The 27,449-nt window shown below is 33.5% G+C and overlaps 1 protein-coding gene across 5 annotated transcripts in view; it reads right to left on the reverse strand.

The window, feature by feature from the left end:
* Window positions 1–433: 433 nt before the first annotated feature.
* The window catches only part of Osbp (oxysterol binding protein), a 50,032-nt gene continuing 23,016 nt past the window's right edge, over window positions 434–27,449 (reverse strand). For 3 of the 5 annotated variants that reach the window (XM_071592933.1, XM_071592935.1, XM_071592936.1), the window contains 10 exons: window positions 24,217–24,356; window positions 23,736–23,969; window positions 21,493–21,648; window positions 20,915–21,178; window positions 19,617–19,764; window positions 16,813–16,982; window positions 11,616–11,782; window positions 10,779–10,999; window positions 8,803–8,826; window positions 434–3,157 (listed from right to left, as the gene is read on the reverse strand). In XM_071592933.1, coding sequence (XP_071449034.1) covers window positions 3,015–3,157; window positions 8,803–8,826; window positions 10,779–10,999; window positions 11,616–11,782; window positions 16,813–16,982; window positions 19,617–19,764; window positions 20,915–21,178; window positions 21,493–21,648; window positions 23,736–23,969; window positions 24,217–24,356 — 1,667 coding nt within the window. In that variant the 3' untranslated portion in view covers window positions 434–3,014. The remainder of the gene's footprint in view (window positions 3,158–8,802; window positions 8,827–10,778; window positions 11,000–11,615; window positions 11,783–16,812; window positions 16,983–19,616; window positions 19,765–20,914; window positions 21,179–21,492; window positions 21,649–23,735; window positions 23,970–24,216; window positions 24,357–27,449) is intronic. The other 2 variants (XM_071592934.1, XM_071592937.1) reach the window with 1 other exon arrangement.

Genomic DNA, 27,449 nt, shown 5'->3' on the forward strand with positions numbered 1-27,449 from the left:
TGAGTGAAATAAGGATCATTGGTCAAAAATTTGTTGAACTGATATGGAGTGATCCAGACCTCAGCTTATCAAAAACAATATCACATGCTGCGAAAGAACTATGCAGCATATTTTTAATGCCTTGTTAAATATGCTAGCATTGGGAATTCTTCATTCATAGGATGATGCCATAAGCATGGATTAAAAAATTTACAGGAAAATGTAGCTCTCTCTCTCTCTCTCTCTTGGAAGAGAAAAAATTATAATAGATATGAAGCCGCCAGGAAAATTCATTGAAGAATGAATAAATCATGTGATGCCAAAAAAGATATATTTAGACAAATGAAGGAATGAATTCCAGTTATGAAACCCTATCGGTGAGGATATAGCCATTAAAAAATTTAATTATAATATAAAATGATTGAAGTAATGTCATGAAATAACAACACTAATCTCTGGAATATTATGGCAAGCATTTATTCCTGATTAAATTTTGGAATAATATCACATGTATAGCATGATGCACATGCTTCCATAGAGAATTAATGTTTAAATCAAAGATTCATTTATTTTTGAGTAACTTGTCCCATTATATGTGCATCACAAAGGCCGGCAGTTAAGATAGTTAAAAAAATGCATGAGGGCTTACTTAAATAGCAATAGTACTTTAACACACTCAGCCTTTGAGGAGAAAACACAGGTGAGCTTGAAAAAAACCAGCACCTATTTTGAAAATTAAAATAATTTACAAAAACAGACTCCCTAAATAATTGGATCATGCAAACAATTATTTTCCACTCAAGCTCAATTGAACAAGTGTGAAGGCAAAGTCAGAAATTATGATAGAGAAAAATTAAACATTGATGGTACATGAGTCCACTTTCACTTAATTATATAACCTCATGGAGTGCAGGCAAATACAAGGAAGAGCACAAATGACTACTCTGTCAAAATGTGCTGACAGCAGTATCTTATGCACAATACTGATGACTATGCTTGCAGGTTAATATACAGCTAAGGATGCCCAAGATGGGACTTCAGCAATTTAAAAGCCTTAAAGGACATAGATATCCCTATTCAATGTTGAATGGTGTTCTAGAAAATTGTTTCTCTTCCTGACATAAATGCTTTGGACTCAACTCTGTTTGAAGAGGTAATCAATTATACCATCCAAGTACCAGGTAGAATGGTAAGAGATCGTGTTCCATTAATATGAAATCACTGGGTTTATATGTAGAAATATGTTTCCAGTCAAAATCATGAATATTGGAAAAAAGTTTCCGACATTTAAATGTCTGTCATTAAACATTCCAGATTTCAACTTATGAAATTTTATGACTTTTTTTCCAAAATAAAAGAACAAACTCAGAATAAAATTTCATTTATATTACATTTCAGTTAAGAGGCAATGAATAAGTGCATCCAAGGCACAACCTATACTTTGATATTTTAAATCAACAAACATTATAAAGTAAAAATACTTGCTTTGAGACATAGGTTATGACAGACTTTCAACACTTTAACCTCATTAAATTTGTATAACAGCAACTTTAACAAGGATGATGACTTCATTTAAGTTTACATTATACTGGAGACCATAAAACAAACCATTATTACAATATTTATAATTATTTACATGGCCATAAAACACATCCTGGATGTCACAACACCAGCCTGAAAAACAAACACTCTTGGGCGCTGAGGAATGAAGGGTGAATACTTAATTAGCACCTTTTTAAAAAGGCTTAAGCCTTAATCAAGCTTTGTATCTTCAATTACCCATTCATACCATGACTCATAAGTCCAGAATAATGTAGACCACAATTTCTATTTTAACAGACATGTAAAAACCATAATTCACCCATCAAGATACAACAGCTGTAACTTTCAGTTAACTTTTCTTTAAGTACTATATTTTATAGATACAAAAGCATACAGTCCTAGGTATTCAAGCAAATAAATACATAACTGAAAAAGTTAAACAATGTCTTCTCAAAACTTATACACAACTTGGACTATAAGAAAATATAAGACGAAAAACCATCAGGAAAGGGAAAATCAGCTTGGCTTAGAGAATAAATCATTAAGAGATGCAACACTAAAATATATATAATTAAAACAAAACAAACCAATGTATAAGGGAGCCTACATGGTGAGCATTTATGAGTATTAGCATGCTACAAGGAAATTGAAAATATAAGCACATTTTCAATGATTTCTCAGTACTTAAAACTGACTATTGTTGCATTTAATAGTAAGCACACAAATGTGCTTAAAATATGAGAATAAAAATTCAGCATCCTTCACATGAGAATGAACATACACATTTTTAGATTGAAATTCTGTGTCATATATATTAATGCATATATTTTCCAAAGCTTTTTAAGTTTGGCTACATCAAGTTATCTACTGTCATTCACAAAATTGGCTCTGAACACCATCTCACATACTTATCTTCCACCTTTCAATTTGTGATCGATAAAATTTCATGAAAATTACTACAATAACGAACAGATATCAAAAATAATATTTATATTTCATATTAATAAATTAAAACAAAATATTGACCAACTTTTGTTCTTAAAAACAAAGTTTACAGCAGCGGTGATGATGGTAATTGGAAAACTAATCAGAATTCTTACATTCCTTTTCAGAGTAACATATGCATTACATTTGTGATCAGCAAGCAAGTAATGTATAGATATTAAAACCAATAAACTTCAAACGGAGTAACAAAATAAAAAAAAACAAACATGAAGCGACTCCATTACATAATGCATTGGATGTACTGCATTTAGTCAGGAAAGGTTTTTAGATAGGAATTATTAGGTAATTTTCAGAGGAATTTAATACACAGCCAATTGACCTATTCCTTCCAACACACAGGTAACTCCATTTTGGACATAAGGAGTTTTCCAATAAGGATACAACACAACTTCTGTACATGACTGTCAGTGACTTGATTTGATGCTTGATCAGTGGAGACCAGGTCTTACTGTACAAAACAAAAATTCACTACACCTTTTGTGTGTCCCCTAAAAGATGTCCGGGCACATGCTCCAATCACCTTTGTCTTTATTTTCCCAGTATTTTCCTTGGTAAACATGAAAAACCTTACCAGTGTACGGCTCTGTTTGTTTCTTAAACCACACAGGCTCATACGGAGGATATGGACGTCCTATAATTGAAATAAAGGTTATCTAGTTAGTGCAATGCTGGTAAATTGTGCTAAGAACCTTTACATATTCACAGTAAACACCAAATTAATGCATTTTATTTTTTAAAGTGAGAGAGGACATCAAACTATAAAATAATGAATTTAGTGAATCCATGCATGCCAATCAATACTGCATATATGTTGCAAGATTATAAAAGAATATGGGATTTTATGAGTTAATGAATTAACTCCACTACTGGAATGCATCATTAAAATATGGAAATTTCTTCTGATCCCTGCAATTAGTGAATGTATTGAGTTTTAAAACTTTTATTCATTACATAGTCTAGCAAATTCAGCTACATAGCCGATTATGATATAAGTATTGTTTTTATAATTTCATTATCTTAAGGGTACTGAGAAGTCAAAACCTTTTCATTAATTAAGATAATTATGATTTCGACAAAAATATCACAAGAATATTGTATGCTATTGTGTTCACTGATGTTCACTATTGCAAAAATATGTGGAAATTAAACATTAAAAAGGGAGAATTGATATCAAATATACCAATTGAAGACCATGTGTTGTAGCCAGTTACATCACCATGCTATTTTAATTTCATAAAACTAATAGCAAATTAGTTCCTGCCCTTTGATTCTTTAAGGTCCACATTCAGTGGAACCTCACATACCAAGTACCTCGCAGAATAAGTAATTCGCATAATGGGTCAAAACTATATTTCTAATAACTCGCTTAATGAGCAATCTTTCAAATAACTAGTGACAAGGAGAGAGAGTTTCCTGGAATGATTGCATGCCTGCTGCTTCAGAGTATGTTTAGCACTCATTCCACAAGCATCTTAGTGTCAGTCAATAGCAACCATAAATTTTTTCAAATTTCTGTTCAGAAATTAAAGATGATTTTTGTGCTAAGTTTAATAGTAGTTGTGTGCATATTTTTAATAATATCCTCAACAAACTAGGAGAAGATAGCCATAAGAAACTATAAATAACCATGAAACGAAAGGTAAAATATTTGAAAAGCAAGAACGAGAAGTGATAGTGGATTATCTAGCATGCAAATACAATGGGTTGACAACAACAATTACCATCATCCTCAAGAACAAGGACAAGATTAAGGAGATAGACACTTCAAAGGAAATAACAAGAATATCTATGCAATAGCTAAATATTCTCCACAATTTTGAAAAGTTGTTCCTCATATGGATTAACAAAAAGCAATTGCAAGATGATGCTTTTTAAGGAAAACATCATTTGTGAGCAGGAGAAAGCAAAAACAAATGTCTCAAGACAGATTTACAGTAAAAAGAAATTAGTTGTGTATCATAAATAATAAACTACTTATTTTCCCTATTTTTTGCTTTCTACAAATCAACTACACACTCGAATACGCACCATGTATATAAGTTCTATTTTTCAGAAATGAACAAATTATCGTACTTTAAATTAATTCATATGGGAAGTCATTTCGCTTAACAAGTGCTTTACTTTGCAAGATAGCAAACCATGCTTTTTCAGCCATTTTTAAAATTAAACTCATATTTAATGACTTATTAAATGATAATTTCTAGCAAAATACCACAAGCATCAAACCCCAAATCTTAATCTTTTCATTGAATATTTTAAAAAAATTGCATAGAGAGATACATACAGAAAAGGTTTGTATAAAAAGTATCAGTAACAGTTTTTTCCTGAGATGTGTGGGAAGCGCTGAATTCAGACTATCGGTTAAGTGTATGCAAGATTGCAGATTGTATTGACATTGATAACATGACAGCGCACACCCTAATAACTGAAAATTTGGTATTGCGAAAGATCTGTGCTGAACTCGTCCTGAAGGTCTTCAGTGCTTTAGGCTCAAAAGTAACCAACTATCTGATGAAAAATGGCATTGATTCAGCGACCCCATTACAGGCCTGAATTGGCACCAGCAGACTGTTTCCTATTCCCAAAAGTGAAATCTTCCCTCAAAGGACACCACCCTAACTACTGTGAAGGAAGCTTGCACTTGTACCCTTAAATATCTTTCAGAATCCACCTACCAGGGAGCCTTCGAGTCGTGGAAAAGCCACAAGAAAGAGTGTGTCGACGCTCAAGAGATGTACTTTGAAGAATTTGGAGGAACTATAGAAATATCAGAAATAAATCTATTTTTCCAAAACTATTCCCGATAATTTTTATACAAACCGTGTACATCCAGGGCAGTGTACATATCTGCATGTTTCTACAAGAATTCAGTTTCAATTCATTCAAGTTTTATATCGAAAAAAATAAAACTACTTCATACTAATTTGTTTAAGCTATTCTCCATTAAATTTGTCACTACCATATAGCTCAAAAAATAAAAAATGCTTATTTAAAGAGCAGTATGTAAAACTAATTTTCCTGTTTTATTTTTTCTAAACATCAATTTACACTATATGATTCCTTATTTTATAAAGTTGACTGTGTAAGCCCTGACTTCTTGAAATTCCATTTTTAGAGTGGATGTATGCTAGAACTTTGTGATGGTTCACTCACACAATTTCACAGTGGTACACTTATAAATATATGTAATATAATCTCACTAATTAATTAGATAATAAAATAGGCCTAAATATGTGTTTTTTTACTATTAAAAAGGAACTATAAAAATATTCAACAAAAAGCATTTCAGAATAGGCTAGCATTTGGTAGAACTAGTGTCAGCCTAATAGTCCAGATGATGGAAATCTAAAACTAGAAATTTCGCCTATAATAAAATATTCCCTATAGCTTATAATAAGCTACAACTTCTTGTTTTTTTAGTTCTTGCATAAATGCAAATGATATTGCCCATGTGTTGGCTACAGTAGGGAATGATGACACACTTGAGTCACAATAATATGGGCCAATGATTTAGAAGGCATAACACAATGTACTTTTATGCTTATAAGTTAAATTACTTGAATACAGCAGGAAAATCCTCTCAGGAGGAGTATATATTAAGCATTAAGGTAGAAAAAGGAGTGGTTGTCAGTGAGGATGTTCCTCAGACTAGAGCATTAGATAAAGGAATGTCAGGTAATCAGAGGTTAAGTACAAGTATACATTACATATTTAAAGATATAAGAACTGAAGTATGCTTTTTTTATTGGTGTCATATAAATATTGTAATAGTTTAAAATACTACCACTCCTAATGATTTTAGGCAATTACAATAGCAATAAAATATAATAAACACAGTGAAAATATGTACTCTAAATAACCTGATACAGCACCATTGCTTGATTACGCACTTACGTATCTAAAAGTAATTATTTTTTCAGAAGAAAATGCATCATCTCTTACTTAGCCTCAAATTACATCACTACCTCAGACAAAGATTCTCATGGGACGAAGTGAACTAATTAAGACGAGAATTTTTCATGAAAATTAATATTAACCCCTTTAATGGGAAGGACTTTCAGATGCACTCCGGAGACGACACAAACACAGAGAGTATCTATACACATGCCAGATAAAATAATTTTCCTCCTCAGGCAATGTATCTGTAGATGCAGTTCTTTCGGATCGATCAAGTGTATGCTTCTGCCATCTGGCATAGTTTTTTTAACTCGATGGTGCTAGCAGCAGACACAAAGGAGTTCTTTACTTTCGTGAAAGTTTTATGGTCATTACGAAACGAAGTAATCCCTTACTGTACTTTTTCTTTCAATTACCCTTGGTCACTTTTATAAGGGTGGTAGGTTTAGTATTGGATTGTATTCTTGGTGGATGACTGCATTTTTTTGGTTTCCCTTGGCAGTTCTTCCAAGAAAAGAGTTGCGGACATACTTTGAACACATGAATTTTCTTTCATTTTCCTACATCATTCTGAGTTTTGTTTAGTCACATAGAAGATAGATGTGTATTAACCATTACTAGGTATTCCTATCTTGTGATACCCTGGTCTTAAATTATCTACCCTTGGATGTGCTCTTCATTCTCTGCAGCTGTCATCGCACCTTCCATCATCGTGTAGTTTTTGAGTTTTGGAAACTTTCTGTTAGTGATTGCGTGACTTTTTCGCATAACTCCCTGTCAGTGTAAAAATTAAAAATTTTAGAACACCATTACTTTTTTTGCTTCTTTCACAGAATTTTGTTGAGTGTATAGTTTAATTTTTAGCCCATAGTCTAAGTTATCTACAATGTGGCTAAGAGAGCACCTGCACTGCCTGATGACTTTAAAAATAAAATGTTGGAGCTTAGTAAAGAAGAGGAAGTGTTCGTGAGAGTAGCTTACAATTAGAGGAGGAACCCTCTAATTGTCTTTGGGAACGATGGCCGGTACCAGCGGGAGAGCAGCAGCATTTCCTTGTAGATTACAAGAATTGCAGGAGATTTCTGAGAGCAAAACATGAGAGTGAAAGGGAGGATGCCAATGAAGAGGGTTACGATACCATGCAGCCACATTCCAGCATTTGATAGAGGAACTCCAAGATCTAGATCCCAGACTAAATTTGAGGCAAGTGCAAAAAATGGTGATCTAGTTGATAAAAATGAGTCAGATGAAACATTTGAACATTTTATCTACGGCAATATATTTAACTACATAGCACAGTAAACAAATTTGTATGCACAGCAAAAAATAAATGAAAAGCTGAGCAGCTCCATACTTCTGCTTGTACCATACTCAAGCACAGAACTAGGTGAGATACGGAAGTGTGTATATAGCGTAAATAAACCTAAAAACAAACTAGAAAAATTGATGTTCAATATTGAATAAAGCATGAAATTAACAAATTGTTTCTAACTATAACTGTTTCAATTATTAATTACGCTGAAAGCAAAAAAAAAATTGTTTGCAATTTCACTCAACAACAAATCAATAACGTTATAGTCCACCAAAAATAAAATGTATTTATCCACAGATTAAAAACCTCCACCAGGTGGGTGACTATTAAAAAATCTGTCTCCATTAAAGGGGTTAAGAAGTAGTCAAATACTGAAATGATTACAAAACCAAACATAATTTGATGCTACTGATATTCATTATAACACACCTGATGAGATTTGCTTTCTTTCAATTAACTCATAAAAGGGGTTAGGACTCATTCAATAATTCACTTTTACAAAAAAAACTTAAAAATTCATCCCTTGCATTCCATGTATATACTCCAGAAAAAAAGACATCTCATTCACTCAAAATGCAAAGGTGATGCAAAACTCTAAATGCAAAATCCATTAAGCAAAACTATAACCAACTAGGTGCCACATATCAACAGTCAAAGAAACCTATTGGAGAAATATGAACCCTATCAAAACTGCAAGCTCCTAATGCAGAGATATTAGATTGTAATCTGATGTTGTATAGTGAATTAGTCCTTCAAACTGAAGACCTTTTATCCACTCTTTGCATACACGGAATTTTTATTTGCATCAGGCTCTATGCTGGATCGTATGCCATAGAAATCCCATGTAAATGGAAAGTTGAAACAGGGCTACCTTAGCATCGGGCATTCTTGCAAGATGTACCAGGATTACTTGTTTGGCACAAATTACATAATAATGTACAATACTAAATCTACGACATAGAAGAGCTAAGTGCAAAATAACATGTATCTTGCATTTAATTTATTGGATGTATTTTATGAGCTGATAAAAAAATTCAGTTCAAATTAAGCAAATGAATATCATTTACCTTTCCATTCCTGCCTTATTTCCTCTAAAATGTTGAACAATCATGCATGGAGTTTAAAAAGGGAAAGAAAAATATATAGGTGTAAACACTTGAAATCAATATTACTTTTTTTGCAAATTGTTTAGTGATAATATTTTCATGAGGTTTTGAAGGCCAGAGTGAATATCATCAATTAATTCATTTAAAATCATCATAAAATGACTATAGTAATATAAAGAGTCCTATACCAATATATTTATGAGATTTCAGAGTCATTATATTAAGTTACAAAATAGCAAAAGAAATACAAGAGGTGAGTTTAATAAGAAGAAATTAAAATAAATATGCAGCATCTTAAGCAGAAAAAATGAAGCATTATAATGAACTGCACATTTTCAATTATTAATGCAACAACACCAACTAAAGAATAATAACATGTCATTAGATCATCATCATCATTATAATATTAAAATAAAAAATAGGTTCTTAGCAACTCTCCAAGCTATTTTAGCAACTCTCTTCTCTAGTCAAATTTATTAGTACCTTAATAGTTCCATGTGCTTAGGCCCTTTCATCAATTGACTCATAATTCATTCCATTTTATTAGAGGTATTTTACCCTAACTCTGGACTACTTATGCTCATCAAGTGAAATCAGTATTATGTCAATCTTTCTTAGTATTTAAGCGGGGCAACTTACTTTACAGGCACCACTAAAATGGGGATTTTTTTAAACCAACATGAAAAAGGTACTTGACACAGACCTAACGAAAATATTTCCCAAATTAACTCCAGCTAAAAGAACTTACAATAGCACATTGAAAGAGCCAGTGAATGACCAAAGGAACAAAATACAATCATTACACTCAATTACATAAAATTCTTATCCATGGGATTCATCATATGAGTCTTGTGTAGAGCTTGTTTACAACCTTTTTGATTTTCAACTTTTCTTGGCTGTTTTGTACTTTATATTTCCTTTATCATGATTGTAGTTTCAGACATTAATTCCATTTTTAAATATTGGCTATAGACAGGCAAGTAGGGTACATACATTTTTTTATCTCACAAGCCTTACACAAGACTAATAGTGTTTGGAGAAAAGTAAATTGTATCACTTTTTATTTAAAATATCCTCCTCCATCTTTATGGAGGACGCTTGAATGATTTCAAGTTAATGCAAAAATATATGTACTAAGAAAAAGAATTTACATATTTCGAAACTACTAATACCAGCAAAACAAACACAAGGCACCAGTTTGATATTATGAAAGAGAACATTTTTTATTAAATGAGGCTGAATTAAGTTTAATAATTGAACAATTTAGGGACAAAAAAATTGTTTAAAACAAAACTGTTAAGAACTTCACATGTTCAAAGCTTAATAAATGATCTGCTTTCGTGTCAAGGATTAGGAAATGTACAAGGACAGTACACATTATGAATTTGTTACTTGACAACGGCTAATTATTTTTACATATAAGTGAATGGCTAAAATGCGCAATTTTTTCATCAAAATCATTATTTAATAACATCTAATGAATTTGTTTAAGAACAAATGACTCATGTAACCAAAAGTAGCAGCTATTTCAGAAGTATTTTCTTTACTAAATGATAGAGAATTTTGAACTAGGGTAGTCACTTCAAATGAAGTACCCAATTTTTCACCATACTCCTCTGATGTCTTTAGTCAAGAATAAGTTACCCACTCCCATATCCTATCTTACCATTATTACCCAGTCTGTCAAATGGAAAGTAAAACGTCAGCAGTCGATTACCTACTGCAATAACCATAATTCCAAACCTTGTAACTTCTGTCGTGGTTCATATTTTATGAGAAACATGTACCACAAATGATTATTCAAACATCCATGAAAATTATTCTCCTACAAAACATAACATTATACTTTAGGCATCTTTGCCCATGCATTTGGAAGTATGCCTGATGAAGCAAGTCTTTTATAAAAGATAAATAGATAGAGTGGTATGAACACTGACCATCAGAAGCAGCTTTCTCTGCCTCTGCTTCTCTTGATCTCCGAGCAGCACGTTGCTTCTCCTCCAGACGCAACTTCTCGGCATTTGCCTCATCCCACAGACCCTGTTCCATTAAGCGCTGATCTGGACGGTTGCGAGAATCAGTAGGACATACTCCCTCCTCTTCTTCATTTAGCTGGCATGCCAACTCCGTGAAGTTGTAGTAACGCTCTGAGTCTGACCTGCATAATTGAATAGATTGCTTCCTTATTTTGGATTTTCATTTAAAATATCAAGTATCCACAGTAATCCAATGTAAACAACTCCAATAAATTTGCTTATAGTACTAGTTCTATACAATTGCTTGAATTTAACACCGAGTTCAGATTAACCTGGTGGCAGCTTTTTCTTCTGCTGATCAATAATAAAAATATTTTAACAATTCAATGTAATCACTTATTTATTAAAAAGAATAACTTAATCGCATAAACTACATAAATATAGAAAAATACATAATATACTAAGGTAAACACAAATATGAAAATTATCATAAATCATAAAAATTAGATTGTCATTACTGAGAGGGAGTGACATTTTATGAGTTTTAAGTTCAGATAAGAAAATATGAGATTTTAAGTATTGCTACATTAATATCACCCTAGACTATAAAAAATTTGCAAATTCCAGTATTAAATAAATTAATGGTACATACATACTTAATTTATTTTTAATTAATTCATTGAATTAAGTAAAAAATATTTGGACCTCTACGAAACTAAGAAAAGTTTCAATACATATTAAGCACTTATTTTAACTTTAGAGAAACGAAAAGAATATTTTATATTGTTTCTAACTTACGCAGGCATACGTCTTTTCCACACCAGCCTCGAAGGCCCTGTTTTGAACACAGGATTTTCTGGTCCTCCTTGGGAACTTGTAACTTTGGCAATTTCTATTTTATTGTCCCACATTCCTGTTACTACCCACTTGACATTTCCATCTTTATCCACCACACAGCCTTTAACCTTAAAAAAATATGTTAATGGTATAAGAACATTGATTTGAAATTTAAAATTTCACTCAAAACAATTCTTAAAAATGAAACAAGTAACATTCAACTTAAATTAATCACCTCTCGGTAAATGAGTACTTAATATTATGACCATGAAAAAAATCAGGAACTCCAATGATAACTCTTAAAATAATCCATTTCTTCTAATTATATCAAAAAAGTTTCCGAATTGTTTTAAGTTCATTTAACTTCATTCACATTCATTACATCAGCATTAAAATTTCACTGTTATCTACAGTGATTATTTTAATTATGTCTGTACAAAAATTAATTCAAAATTGACAATTCTCCACAACTTATTTTGTGGATCATTGCCAATTTTTAATTAATCATGACATTCCACCATATCACCTTAAGTCTCTTTTTATTCCATACAAAAAAATTAGAATTACAAATTCAAGCTTAATGGATCAGCATATGCTTTTAAAGAAATCTAATTGACTGGCACCTTCTTCAGGTAGAGGAACAAATTGTGTGCACAGATATCAGGGCCAGCAATAGGTTCTCTAGTATCTCAAACTATGGCCAATATTTACACGGAGAAATCAAAATGATGATAAGCCAAAACTATAACTGTTATATAGCAATATACGCTAGAAAAATCCAGGATTTTATTGAACTATTTGTTGGGAAATGACTTGAAGTGGTGATCAAATTAAGCACTGGAAGTAGACCATGTGTAAAAGTATGCTTTGCATGCCTCCTGGGTTTTCCCCACGTTTGCTGTCTTGGACTGACAATGGTTTCACCAGCATTCCAGCTGGCGTCTTCTGGTGGAAGGTAGATTGCTGAAATTTTTACTATCTTTCTATAAGCCAATTTTTCTCATTGCTGCCTTCTGAATGGTTGGTTACCAGATGACTCTTTTCCATGCACTATGCATTAGATATCCACTTACTCAGTAGAAGTTTTCTGGTGTTTTCATCATTTCCATTGCCTCTATTATTAATCGAGGATAGTATTGCCTGTCTTTAGCTATTATTACGTGAAACTATCCTCGATTGATAGGAGAGACAATTGAGATAATAATAACACCAGGAATATTAAACAAAAAAGACAGATATAGTGTATGGAAAAGAGTCATTCGATAACCAACCATTCAGTAGGCAGCATTTGGACGAGATGACCAACAAAAAGACAGTGAAAATTGCAGAAATCTACCTTCTACATGATAACACCAGCTGGAATACTGGCAAAGTTGTCATCCGTCAGAGTCAATAAACTCAGTGAAAACCTGAGAAGCACGCGCTGCAGAAACCTCTGAAATAACAAGCGCAATAGCACGTATACCCTAAAAACAAAAAATGCTTTAATATTTTTAACATAAAAGAGAGCTCTATTAAGCACTCAGCCAGGCCAAGAATAAATCAATTGAATAAAAAAATATTTCAAGCCATTAAATGAGCTCTTACTGGAATGGAGAATGTTTGTCTGAGAATTTCAGAACAAACTTCATAGTTCGAAGAATTTTGGTAAAGGGGCTTCGTCAAACCATGGTAGTTTCCTGATAATTTTAAGAAAATAATTAAGAAGAAGGATCACCCAAGAGAGAAAATCCAATAGTAAATGGGAGATAATGTCTAGATGGGACAGTTAGATGAGGATAACAATGTAGGCTTTCCAAGACTGTGAAGCAGAGGAAAAGTCACCTAAGGCTGTTTCAAATAATTGTTAATAATTTTTAAATGATCATACTTTTTTAAATTGTGCAGCAACATAATGAGATACCTAATGTACTGGAAATCACCACGACCGATTACCATGGTTCATTCAAATTCATTCCTACAGTTGTAATAATGTACAAGCTAAAAACAATTCATTAAAACTATCAATATAAATGATGTACATCTTTTCTTAATATTTTTTAAATTACAACTTAAATTTAAGAAAGGTATTTCTGCCTCAATTCCAATGTCACTTGCTCTAATAACATTAATGTTAGTCAAGTTTGCTCTATCCTAGTGGGGACCACTTAACTACCAATTTCCCATATTCTAAGTAATCCCACAAGTAAAGTTTCTAATTTTTTTAGAAATGGAAAGAAATACATATTTTCAAAAATAGATACATCATATTAAAGCTTGAACATTCCTCTATTTTTCTATATAATCATCATTTCAACTGATGGATTTGTTCAAGTGTTGGGCAGTTTTTTCATACCCAGGTCGCCGCCATTGGCCCCAAAATAAGCTTGACGCATGCACTGAACCATCATAACCTCAAAACAGTCACAATGCTGAGAACAAGTGCAGCGTATTACCAAAGAGCCACAATTATTTAAGTGTACTGAGTGGTTGCTCAGCGACAGAAATTATTCGTTTCTCAATGTACCCGAGATCAACAGTACTCAGTTTTTTAGGCACTTGAGATCGACAGTACATGATGTCATCACAAAATATATGGGGTTGGAATTGTCCAATAATGGCTTTGCAATATAGGCAAGAAAAATTCACTGGAGGGATTGCATTGTCAGGATGCCCGAAGACATCCAACTGATTCAGGAGCTCATTTTCGAGGATCCAAGGCAATTGACCCAAAAATTATTGTTGGTTATCGGTGTGAGTGAATACTATGCGTCAAATTGTCGAGGAGGACCTCCACTACAAGTCTTACACCATTTAAATATGACATATACTTTCAAAAGCCACTAGGGCAAAGCAAGTTGACCATTGCAACTTGGTTTTTTGTTCCTTAAAAAACAATGCTGCTGTTGAGGTAATCAGACTTTTTCCTGACAAAACTTTTTTACTGTGGATGCTAAAACCAATAGTAGGAATGACCGCTCCACAATGAAATTTCTGGCAAATGTTCCCTTGCTATGAGTTAAGTCCAATTAGGGTGATGCCATGCCACCGCATTTCTCTCACGAAGGGGAAAATATCAACAAAGAAGTTTATTTGCATGTTCTGACAAATCTAGTGAAGCTGTGGAGGGAAATGGTGTAATCTGGAAGGCTGTATGTTTTGCAGTAGGACCAAGCACCAGCCCATATGAGAAATTTGATGCAAATTTGGTTGTCAAATAACTTCGAAATCTTATGGTCCAAAGAATTCTGGCCTCCCAAAAGCCTATATTTATTTCCATTGGACTACTATGTGTGGAGCATGGTCAAAAGGGTCACCACCAAGTCCAGACATCCAAAAGTCACATCATTGAGAGCCATCAATGAAACACAATTTGCTGATATGGACCGATCATGTTAAAACAGGCCTACAAACATTTCAAACCAAGAATGGAGGCCATCATTCAAGCAAATAGGAGATACATTAAATAAAATTGTAGTTTAAGATCATACTAGCTATTAAGCAGAAAAAATATTGTAAAATTTTCATTTTTTTAATAAACAATGTTTGGAAAAATTGTTTAATTTGTCTGGATTTTTGGCCTATATCCTGTACAGGGTGAGTTGGTGATGGTCCCATTCAAACTGTTAGCACCAATGTCATTGAAACGGCTTACACCATTGCTCAAAATACCTCTTCTCCAGTTCTGAGTTGCCTGTCTGAGTTGTTCAATTCTCTGACAATACCTGTCAGCATTTATTGTGGTTCTTGGACCCATGAAGTTGACTGACAATACTCCATTTCCATCTGAAAACACATATGATTTTGCTGGCAGACTGTTCTTTTGATTTTTCATGGCTGGGGCAAAGAGGAATGCCGCCAGTCAAGTGGATGCTGTTTGGTCTCAGGTGTGACGTTGAACACCCAGGTTTAGTTAGCCATAACAATACAACCGAACAAGATGACAAAGAAATTTGATAGGTTTAACTTCTTTGTGTTCAAAAACCAACTAACTGCACAAACTTTGCACCTGGTTATAGACACAAGCAGGAGCTCTGTTTTAACAGCTGCCAAGCCAAAATTGATCAACCCAGCAGACTGAGCAATGGCTTGTTTCAAAGTTAGGGAAGTAATGAATGCAAGAGTGTGACTAACAGCCAAGAAAACAATATCCCAGTGGCTCCAGCATTTTGTAGCCCTTAACTTTGGGATTACAATTGTACTTATTATTTTAAACATAAGGAATGGGGTTCATGGGGAATACATGTATTATTACTGTTGGCATTATATGTGACAGGTTAAAGGATATTAATTGGTAAACTATTCATAATTATTTATCTTTAGGGCTAAAATTTAGTGATTACACTAGTTTGACACCAAATACATGTAAAATTACTGGCCAGAGGTCATTCAACGCATCCAGAAATGGGTGGGGAACGTATTAATTGTGGCAAACAGAATCAAATTTTGAGCATTTTTCTGTAATGACATGCTTAAAAATGACTTTTGACTTAGAATAAGTAGTGCCATTTTTTTATTTCATTTACATGGCATTGCAACATTTTCTGGCTGCATATTCTGATGGTGGAGCATGTGGCTCTAAAGGTAATCTCTTCTTAAAATCATTTGCAGAAATAAATGAAGAAATTTAAAGAAAATGAATTCCTTTCACAGAATGTGAATAATTAATTGTTAGGACTATTAGTGCATAAAAAATGAACTTCATCTACCACCTACAACATGAATATGATGCTTCTCTTATCTTGTCAGAAATAGGGTTGCTCAAAAGTACAACACCAGGGGTAAGAATAATCTTCTTAATGGCCTTTGTCGAGTAGCAGTACTACAAAAAACCCCAGAAGTTTCAGGAAAACTGCTGTTTAATCGACTTCCTGAAGAGTTCAAACGAATACTCCCCAAAAAATAAATTCAAAAAATTTTAAAAGATTTCTTTGTAAGTAATGTTTTTTATAGTGTCCAAGAGTACATAGTAAGAGCCAATGCAGGAAATCTGTTTTTTAAATCTTTAATACTCATATTTTATGTACACTATTATTCCTATGAATTTGTATATATATTTATGCACCTATAAATGTAATTGAATCTTAATGAAGCCCATACAATTATGTATTGTTCTACAGTGAATAAATCTATCTATCTATCGAACTAAGTTATGCATCTAATTATTTTTTCCACTTACCTTCCTCTGCACATCCCTTGTAAAGTAGCTATAAGGAATGTACTTCAAGTGACACTTATCTCCAGTTTTGTGGTTCACTATATCCATATCACCACTCTGATCCACCCACAGCTTTCCGACAATTATATTGTGCACTGTAGTAGTAACTTTCCTCCATGTGTAATGGTTACCTAAATAAATATATCATTTTAGGGAGAAATGAAAGTATGCAGAGAGGTTGTGCTGGAAATATTTGAATATAAAACTAGTATTATTTGAATTATTTCAAAATGGCACAGATTGACACATATTATGAAACCTTAATACTTAACAGCTTTTAGTAATGACGAAATTTAACTGAAGGTAATATGTCTAGGCCAAAGAAAAAGTACCTAAAAGTAACCTTCAATTAAATGCACTCGACTTTTGTGTAGAATTTTTTCCCAAAGATTATTCTCAGTTTTCAAGGAATGAGATATCCTTTCCAATTGATTTTTTAGAAGAAAAGGTAATGCATAACATAATCAAATCTAGACACAAGAAATACATAAGTTTGAAAATGAAATACGTAAGCAATGCCTGTGAAGCTAGTCAGTTAATTTACCAGAGCTAATAAAATTTTTGGGTTAATTTACCAATAGTTTTCATTAATATGAGCTGGGTTTCATCAAGATGCTATGAACCTCGGGTGTATTAAAAAAATTGTGGCTTAACTAAAGTTTTTTCAAGTTCTCTTTCATGGATAACTTCCTATAAATAAAGCCCCAAACAGTTTCCTCAGTTCAGTTGATTAATGATATCTTTCTCTGCTGCCATTCCCACTTCCCATTAACTTAGTAGTGTAGTATTATAGTAATATCGTGGCTTGGCCTATTGTGAATATTTATGGGATGTTTTATGAAGTGCTGTGAGGTTCCACGCTGCTTCTGGGAATTACCATTGTGTAGGTCTGTTGATGGACAACTGTTTGGCCCCCAGTCCTGGAAGCATCTTCAGGTCGAAGTGATCTGCGTCGCGATTTGGCCACTATATATAGGAGATGCTGACTGGTCCGGAGCTCTCTGATTGGCTCTTTCTTGGCAGCAAATAGGAATCACCCTTTTCCACAAGGAAGCCAGGGTGTAGCCATCCTCATAGTTGAAACGGTTGGGATTCTTCATTATTTCTACTGCTTCTCCTCTTGGAAAATAATGCCTCTCTCTTGCCAGCACTTTAGTTTGGTTGAACTTAATCATGTGTCCGGCTTTCCACCATGCATGCTCGGCAATTGCCGAGAGTCTGAACTGTTTTCTGTCTATGACCCTTTGGTGCTCCTTGGTTCTGCATCTGATGGACCTTCCCGTTTGGCCGATATAGGACTTCCCTCATGTGCACTTGATCTCATATATGCCTTCGTGCATGAGATTGGGGATACAGTCCTTAGGCTTAGAGATGATGCCGCTGATTTTTCTTGTGGTGAAGAACCTAGTTGTTACATTAAGTTTCTGTAGAAGCTGATTTATCTTTTCAGCTGTTCTGGTGATGCACGTGATTGTAGTGTATGTCGTCTGTTTTTCTTTTCCAGGCTTCTCCTCGCTCTGTTTCTTGGCCAGAATCCCATCTTCTGTCAATTCCCTTTTCTTTTTTGTGATCCTTTTTTGGGCCATATATTCCGAGTATCTGCTTTTCCTCAGCACTGAGACCAGGTACCCTTTCTCTGATGTGAGCAATTCGGCATCTGAGGTGGTGTAGGCACGATGAACTAGTGTATTGACTTGCAAGTGACTATCTTCTGGGCGGGATGATGGTTTGATTGCGCATCCAAATACCAGTCAGTATGGGTTTTCTTGTAGTGCACTGCTTGGCCAAGGCTGCCATTAGGTTTTCTGCTCAACAGTTGTCCATCAACACACCTACGCGATGGTAACTCCCAGAAGCAGCATGGACACTTCATCAGATACACGTTGCGGAAGCCTAAGGATCAATTACTGAGGTTCTTTTATCATTCTTACATAAATCTTATCAAGGTATTTATTTTGGTTAGGAGATTACATATGAGTTAGTTAAAGCAATATATCTTTCATTGTCCCAATTTAATACTGCATTATTCAACGAAATATTTCTTTGTTTTTATGCTCTTTAGTAATTGTACATGTTTATAATTACAAGTCTAATTATACAGAAATCAATATGTCTTTATTTTACATGCAGCAAAGGAAGAACCACAGCGCATGTTGCTAGCAGTTATAGAATCTTTCATAACTTGGGGAGTCAGATTACCTCTGCTAACCAAACCATACTTGCTGCGGCTCAATTTTAGCTCCAGCCCTTGTTTACTTCTTCTAATTATGCCTTTTAACTATTGCCATACTTTCATAAAAGCCTCTCGCTGTGTAACTACCCTAAGAATCTTAAAAACCAAAGTAATCAACCAGAATGTTCATTTGATACGTGAGAATGGTGCTTACCACCTACTTTGTAGGTGGAGAAATTGTGGAGACCCTAATTTTAACTCTGATTAGATGCTAGAATTACAATTATTTTTAGGGATGATGTGCATAGTAACAAATTGCTATGTATTTTGTTTGCATAAAATAATTCATAACTTAATTATCCTCAAGCTGATTTTACCTCAAACATTGTTGAACCATTATTCCTCCTGCCAAAAACTATAGAGTTTATTTAACTCTAGCCACACAGTAGTTTTTAGTTATGGTTAAACAGAATCATTTGAACGAACTTTAAGAAACATTGGGAAAAAATATTTAAGATGAATTCTAGAATTCAAAACTATAGATTATCATTTGAATCAATACATTTAACTACATAGGTAGTTAGATACATACCAGAGGCATTGAATTCTAGATGAGAAGTCCCTAATGGGATCACCTGAAGATATTTTCCTCTAAATTTAGAGGCCATTGTAAATTCTTGCCAGCATCTCCAATCTTTTCCTTCACAGTATTGAGCCACCATAGGTGGATGATGTGAGACCTAAAAAAATATAAACATATTTCATTTTGACAATGGAAATAACTACCAGTTTCACTCATTCAAAAATATATTATTTCAAAAGACACTCTGAAGCTACCTTGTTCATGGCAGTCAAAAAGAAATCCTAAATATATTGAAGATATACACGAATACCTTAAGTAATGACAATCCCTTAATGTACAATTATGATAGCATTATAACAAAATTTCCAAATTCATTTCAAGTGGAAACTTAAGTTTGTGGAAATATGTCATTATGATAATAAAAGTTAATTTTCCACGTAATTTCTAACTTACTGCATGTTTCAATGCATACGCATTACTTTCAGGCACAAAAAAATTACATTAAAAAACATAACCATTTCAGCATTAAAAAAATTAAAACCAGCCTATGCCTCAAAAATGTGTGAGGACAATTGACAAGCGATTTATAACTATTTCTCGCCATCAACTGCAATTATCAACCAGAAGATTGGTTTGATACATGATGAAAAAGTTCAAGTAATACTAAGCCCTATACAGCATCTGAAATTAACACATTCAAGATAAGGGAGGTCATTCCATTCCCTGGGCCACCGGTGGTCTCCAGGGAATATCGGTAACCAAAATATTACATGGGTTATGAAAATCTAAGGGTTCTTAGAGGTACCCTATTAATTTCTGCATTATATCCATAAAAACTGGAGATAACTCAAACTGATTCGTGCACATTTGTAAGGACTGTGTGTACACAGAAAGTTTGAGGGTATCTTCACACAATGTCCACATAAATCCCCATAGTACTTGGGGTGGCTTCCTGTCGTCTGTCACTGTGAGTGGCCTGGTTGCTTAGAACACACAATTTTAATGTCATGAACATAGCTTTGGGGAACTGAAAGGGAATTTTCTTGTTGGTTGGAAAAGTCATAACAAATTACAGACATAGCACAGCTCCTCTAGAAATCTTGCTATATTCTCCCTTCCCCGGTTTCTACACATTCTGAAGGATTGGTCAGGCTTTCCAAGCAAGGGTGGCCTCCAGGGGGGATTGTCTTTATAACCCCCTATCTTTAGGTTTTGAGATTTATCTTTAATTTCAAGATTAGCTTCAACAAAAATTCCATCCATATTAAAAGCATTCATTTAAGTGTTAAATTAATAATAACACCAACCTGTTCAGAAATTGATCTCCAGCCAAAGTCATCAGTCCGATCACATTCATAGGTTTCTCCTAATAGGGGGTTGAATGGCTTTCCAGTTCGATTGGAAGTTGTGGAATAAGATGAAACTGTGAATGCTGCCACATATGCCAACTGCTCACATGAGTCACCTCCTGTGGCATCAGGGCAACAAGCTGCTGCTTTATCCAAAATGTCTGCATACTCATAATCCTCAGTTAACCTCTGCAGCATTGAGAGAGGTTCGGAGAAATTCACCTAATCGTAAAAGATTGTTTGGTTAGTGTATAATTAACATGGATTGCAAAATAATCAATTTATTTCCACCAGTATTTAGTGGATAAATTACACGGGCATTGTTGGAAGATACCTGATGAATAACACCCAACTAAAAAAACTGAATTCTATACTCATTTCAGAAAGGGATAAAAATATCAAGGAAAACAAAAAAACTAGTCATCTTAAGATAGATAATCGTCAAGGTTATCTATGATTCCCATTTTTCAGGAGAATTAAAGTAAAAAATTAGTACAAAGACATTAGTACAAATAGCATTAACAGAACATACTCACAGGCATTGGGATTTTGGACAACTCTTGCCCAATACAATTTTTCATTATACTCCATAAATTTAATGGATAATTTGGCTTATCAGGAACTCTTGTACGACGTTTCCGTCTAGAGGTAACCACACTACCATTAACTTGGGTAGATGATCCTGCAGCACCCTAAAAAAGTATTAAACAAAATCATTTAGTACTTACCATTGCCGTCTCAATGAGGATTGTAAATAAATTATGCACAAAGATCATATAAATGGTAGAATTACTAATTGATATGATTCAAATGAGATGCAATAAAATTAATGTACATTTTCCTTCAATTATATGAATTTCTTCATGCTCTTTGAATCTTTAATTCTAGGCATTATACCATGCAACATTTTAATTTTTTAAATAGAAAAGAATTGCACTGCCAACAGATTGATTTAAATTAAAAAATGTACTTGCTTTGATGCTTCACTTGTAAATGTTGCAAAGGAATTATACATGCAGTGTAGTTAAAAAAATCAAATTGCCGTCAGTACATTCATTTATGCAATATCAAAAATAAGGCACTACCATAATGATGACAAAATTTGAACTGATGATGACCTTACTTTGCGATTAATCTTTCAGTGTTTCCATATTTTTCACACTTCACATTATGCTGCCATTCACCTCAATATTTTAGTAATATTACTTTGTGACTCACTTATAGAATTAAATAAGACAATGCTATATGTTCAGGAGAAATAATAATTAAATCCCTATGCAATTATTATCACTTCTGATTGAAAATATACACATAATGGAACAAAATATCTTTTTGCAAGAAATTAGGCAGTTGCAAACTAAGGCAATTTTGTATAACTTGTTCTGTTTTATATCTTGACTTTTTATAGCAGTTGATTGTGTATATTAGGATGGTAACAAAAAAATCACACCCTTTCATTCATTGACTTGACTATCCCTAGTGGGCCGGAGTATTCTGAATGATCCTAAAGAAACTAGTTGTCCTCCCTGTTACCTTCCAAAAACAGTTAACTTTTTCATCAATGTCCTACACCATTTTACATAAGTTTGAAACAACATTCAAAGGACTATAATAGTTTTAAAAAATTCTTTCCACACAAAATCAGTGAATAGCTCCCCTAATGAAAGGAATACTTGCTGACTCATCTACAGTTTTGTTGAGTATTACAAAAAACCATAAACACAGTAATCAACCCAAAGGACTGTTTGGTAGGTGATGGTGGAGTTCACCCATTACTAAGCCTGACGGCATGTGAAATTAACATGTCAGGGTAAGGGGGCCAGTTCTTTTCCCTGTGTCGGTTATGGTTTCCGGGGAAGATCAGGTACCCGAAAAATTGCATAACAAAAAACATTTGGATAAAATTGAAGTCTGGCAGTTGATTCTCAAAATTCTTTAAATCTGCTTACAAGGTAGATTGATAAGGACCTGAACCAAATGCTAAATTTTATGGGGTTGATTTAATGAATTTTTAGTGCAGCATTGATAATGGTGACTTTTGGGGGTTACAGCATCAGTCATTAAGGAAATTTCTGCCTAAGCTTTTGCATCCAATAAGGTGTCACCAGAGTTCCAGATGATGCGGACTGAAACATTCAAAAGCTTCCCTAAACAAAATGTTTGATCTTATTTGGCCCAAAAACATCCCTCATGATAACACACACCAGCTCCCAAAAGACACTAACTTGAGGATTAAAAAACATTACGAAGGTCTGAAGCAGCCATGGATGTTTTAAGAAGGCAATTTCATAAGAATTGAGCAATTTACATACTAATTCCCAGGGGACAATACAACAACCTGACATTTTCTTTCATTATCCTATACATTACTACACAAAAATTATTGATGACTTGGTTTATAAAACTGAGCTTTTAAGGTCCATTGCAAAGTAGTAGTAATAGCATGGTATTATTATTGATGACTTGGTTTATAAAACTGAGCTTTTAAGGTCCATTGCAAAGTAGTAGTAATAGCATGGTATTATCCCCTTGTAATAAAAATTGATTGTTGACTGGATCAAGCAACGAAACATATTTGATATTTCTTAAAACTAACTAATCAGCTGTTACAATGCAACAATTACAGAGTGTAAAAATCATTCACCTTGACCGTGAATTTTACACTCTGAAATTGTTGCATTCCAATGCACACTTCAAGGCTGACTCCATCAAAAGTTATTGTTGCGACGTCTCCCGTGGCTTCTTGGAATTAATAAGCTGTTCACAAGATAAAACTTACACCAATGGATGATGCAGCAGTTGATGTGGGAGATGGTGGCACAGATGAGGATGGGGAAGCAGAGTCTGACTGCTTTTTGCCTCCAGGGGTTTGATAGCCAGTAGGCCCGGGATCCTCTGCAGATTTGGCTGTGATGACACAAACTGTGGTTGTTTCACCACCTACTTCGTCCACTTCACTGCTGGACCCTGAGGCCTCATCATGGCCATCAGGAGGGTTACACCCATCTGATGCCTGCAATTTATAGACGATTGGGAAAAATGTTCCAGGCCATAATCCTAAAGATTAATGCTTAGGTCTTTCATCCTTATTGGTTAATTTTGCAGGCAAAGTAACATCTACATATGGACTACAAACAGTCTAATATCGAGCGACTGGTTTTTTAAAGCATTAGATATTTTGGGATGAGAGTTACTTTTGAACATATTATCTCCCACTAAATATGAAAATATACAGCACAATTTAACAGCCATAAACTAACCTGTGATGCATTACTCATGCCTGAAGAGGTTCGCCTATGACCAGTCGGAATTGTTAATATGAAATTAGACTGTGTTTCTTCCATTGCATCATAAAATTCATTTTCTTCATCTTCATCAGAAGGTGAAGAGTGGTGAGCATCTGAAATACATTGGATGAAATTCACTAATAAAAATTGAACCATAGTTTTAATGCTGAAGGAATACATAGGAGGAACAAAATGTTTATGATTTGGATTTTTATTATTTAGCACATAAATGTCACCTGTTAAATAAATACTAATAAATACCATTCTGCTTTGCAAGCTTCATACGTAAAAATAAAGTTAAATGAAAGTGTATCAAGTTATCTGTGTTCTGCTGTTATAACTACCTTAAAACAGAAACTTCATACTCAGTTGTAATGGATATTTTGGTGCATACAGTACACACAAACATTTGATAAGCAACACAGCTATGTTCTCTAGCATACCTAAGCATTAAATTGAAAAAACAACAACAACAATATATTACTAAGTTATGAACAACATATTTTCAATTACAAAGAAATTATTATGCTTCAGATTACACATGCCATGTACTATGAAAAATATGAAGTTCTACAAATAAATATTAAAATCAATGCATAGGACTCAACAAATAGTAAACTAAAAACCTAATTTTGATTATTTCACCTTTTATGTTTCACACTCGCCATGAAATCAGACATTCTAAATTTAAATTGGAAATATGATGTATCTGGAATTTAGTGTAATTAATTTTACAATAAACAAAGAGAAAAATTCCATGGATTGCTTTTGTTTTAAATTTGAGAATTGAGACTTAAAACCTGACCAGCGACAAAGATGAATTGTTGGTTACAAAATTTTATTTACTATGTACATATCTTCATTTAGAATATGCCATAATTTAAACACACACTGTTGGCCAACTTAATATGAAATAGGAAAAATTGTACTCTAGTGCAACCCTCTCTTCTTCATTGCTTTGCAATATTCATTTTAACAAAGGCCTATTGTGTTTATATTTTTCTATGATGACAGTAGTTGGTGATCCTCAAAGCCTGGTCTCAGAAAAAATATAATAACCTTACTTTTGATGGGCAAAAACTTATACAAGTATGCTGCTATTATTTCAAAGTAAGGGCAAGTTAATTTAAAGTAGAATGTTGCATAATGTCGACAACACTTAGCACAGGAACATTTTCTACAGGGTTTCAAACAAAGAAGAGGTAATGCATTATTACTAGCCTTATTTCATTTTTTTTAAGAAGAAATAACTCAAAAGCTGAAAGGAGACAATTACAAATATAATACGGCACTAAATTAATTATAATATATTCTGTGCAAAAGCTAAATACTATTTATGTAGTATACACTCAAAGAAAACTAATCTTTGTTAAATAGAATATATATTAGTATTAATTATTTTATTTAAAGTTTCTATTATTGTATTAAACAAAACTGTAAAAAAATCGCTGCAGTTAATAAAAAATTTACAAAGTATAGTACTAGAGAGGTAACTTTTCAAGCAATTCAGGTGCATATTGATAAAACAATTTGGCGGTGAGATCATTCCCTTTCAGAGTAATATTGCAGAAATACTTTAAATTTTTAAAATAACGGTTTCGAATGAATGAATTTCTTGTCAAAGAGGGTGTGAAATTTGTAGTTACCACAATAAATACATATATTTGTTAAATAATAATAATAGCCATTTCAAGCAAAATGCAAGCATTGATAGCATGCACATTTTAAAATATAAAATACAGCCACTATATGCATACCAAAGGCTGTAAATAAGCCCCCCTTTGTAATAGCAGTACCAAGCAGTAGAAGAAAAAGTTAGCAGTATTAGCAAATCCCTATGCAAAAAGTAGCAATGGTTTAAAATTGCTTCATTATTAGGTAGGCATTAATGATTATAAAACAAGTACATAGAATTAAATATTACCAAGAAAAATCAGCAGAAAGTGGAAAAAGCTACAATAATTTTCATGATTACACTTCAGCAACCAAATAATGTGTGCTCAAAAATATAGTATTCATAACTATGTATAAATGATATGAATGAGCTGCACTTTGATCTAAGAAGCATGAAACCATTAAAATGTTGGCCTATTCCAAAACATTTTTCCAAATGATTTTATGGTAGCCCTATCTCATCTAGGGCTCTCTAGTTAAACTCAAGAGCATCAAAATTTTGCTGATGCCATTTCTTAGGGTCAAAAATAATTATGAAATAATGCAGAAAACTGAATTTATTATAATTTTATTGCATTTTAAATTATGATGATATAACTACATTGTCAAATCTAGATGTAAATGGCACACAAATTAAACTATGATCTTATAATTTCAACTAAATCTGATGAATGATTGCTTCAGAAATGATTTTAATGTCTCTTTTGACATTAAGCTATAACTAAGGCCTATAAGAATGATGCACAGGGCTCATGATATATTTTAACAGATGCATAAAAAGGTGGAATATTCTCATTGTTCTATCTTCGCAATTGTGTGATACCTGACACACTGAACTTCAAAATATTTTGAAAAATTGTATTAATGTACAATTTATTAAAATATTTTAAGAAACAACAACATTAACTTTCTTAGAATAACTCCTTCATTTATTAAAATAATCCACACTTTTAATCCTGCAGGCTTTATCGTGTACTTTTCCATTCGCTTCATGAATGCAATCATAACATAAGCCAAATGGCCAGTGATTACCCTGATTTCTTTTGGTGCATAACATATTTCCTGGCCCATAAGACATACACTGATTTTAACTTTTGAATTAACAAAAAATACTCTGATCAGACAGAAAAGGTCAAGTATTTTGATATTGACACTTAACATTTCGAAAATTGAATTTTTACATTAAAAAAATTAGCAGTTACATGTATACAACGTTTATTCATTGTAGAATCCCAGAAATTTGTTATCACTGGGCCAAAACACATTTAAGCTGCCTTGTAGTAGCAGTTTCTCACGGGAGGCAACTGACAGCCAAGGTCTCTTGCACCATTAAGGAATGATAGGAAAGGATGAAGAGTGGAGAGAAACCTAGTGTCGGCATTAGCCTGTTCTTAACGAAAGGCTCCAAGGGGTCCACAGCTTAACACCCATCCGATGGACAGTGTACTCACTCAAGTAGGGATCAGGAAACCACTGAAAAATATGCCATTGCCAGGATTCGAACCCGGGCCCTCAGGGTGGGAAGCCAGTGT

The sequence above is a fragment of the Hetaerina americana genome, unplaced genomic scaffold (assembly GCF_022747635.1).
Source record: "Hetaerina americana unplaced genomic scaffold, ioHetAmer1.1.p SCAF_5, whole genome shotgun sequence".
NCBI lineage: Eukaryota > Metazoa > Arthropoda > Insecta > Odonata > Calopterygidae > Hetaerina > Hetaerina americana.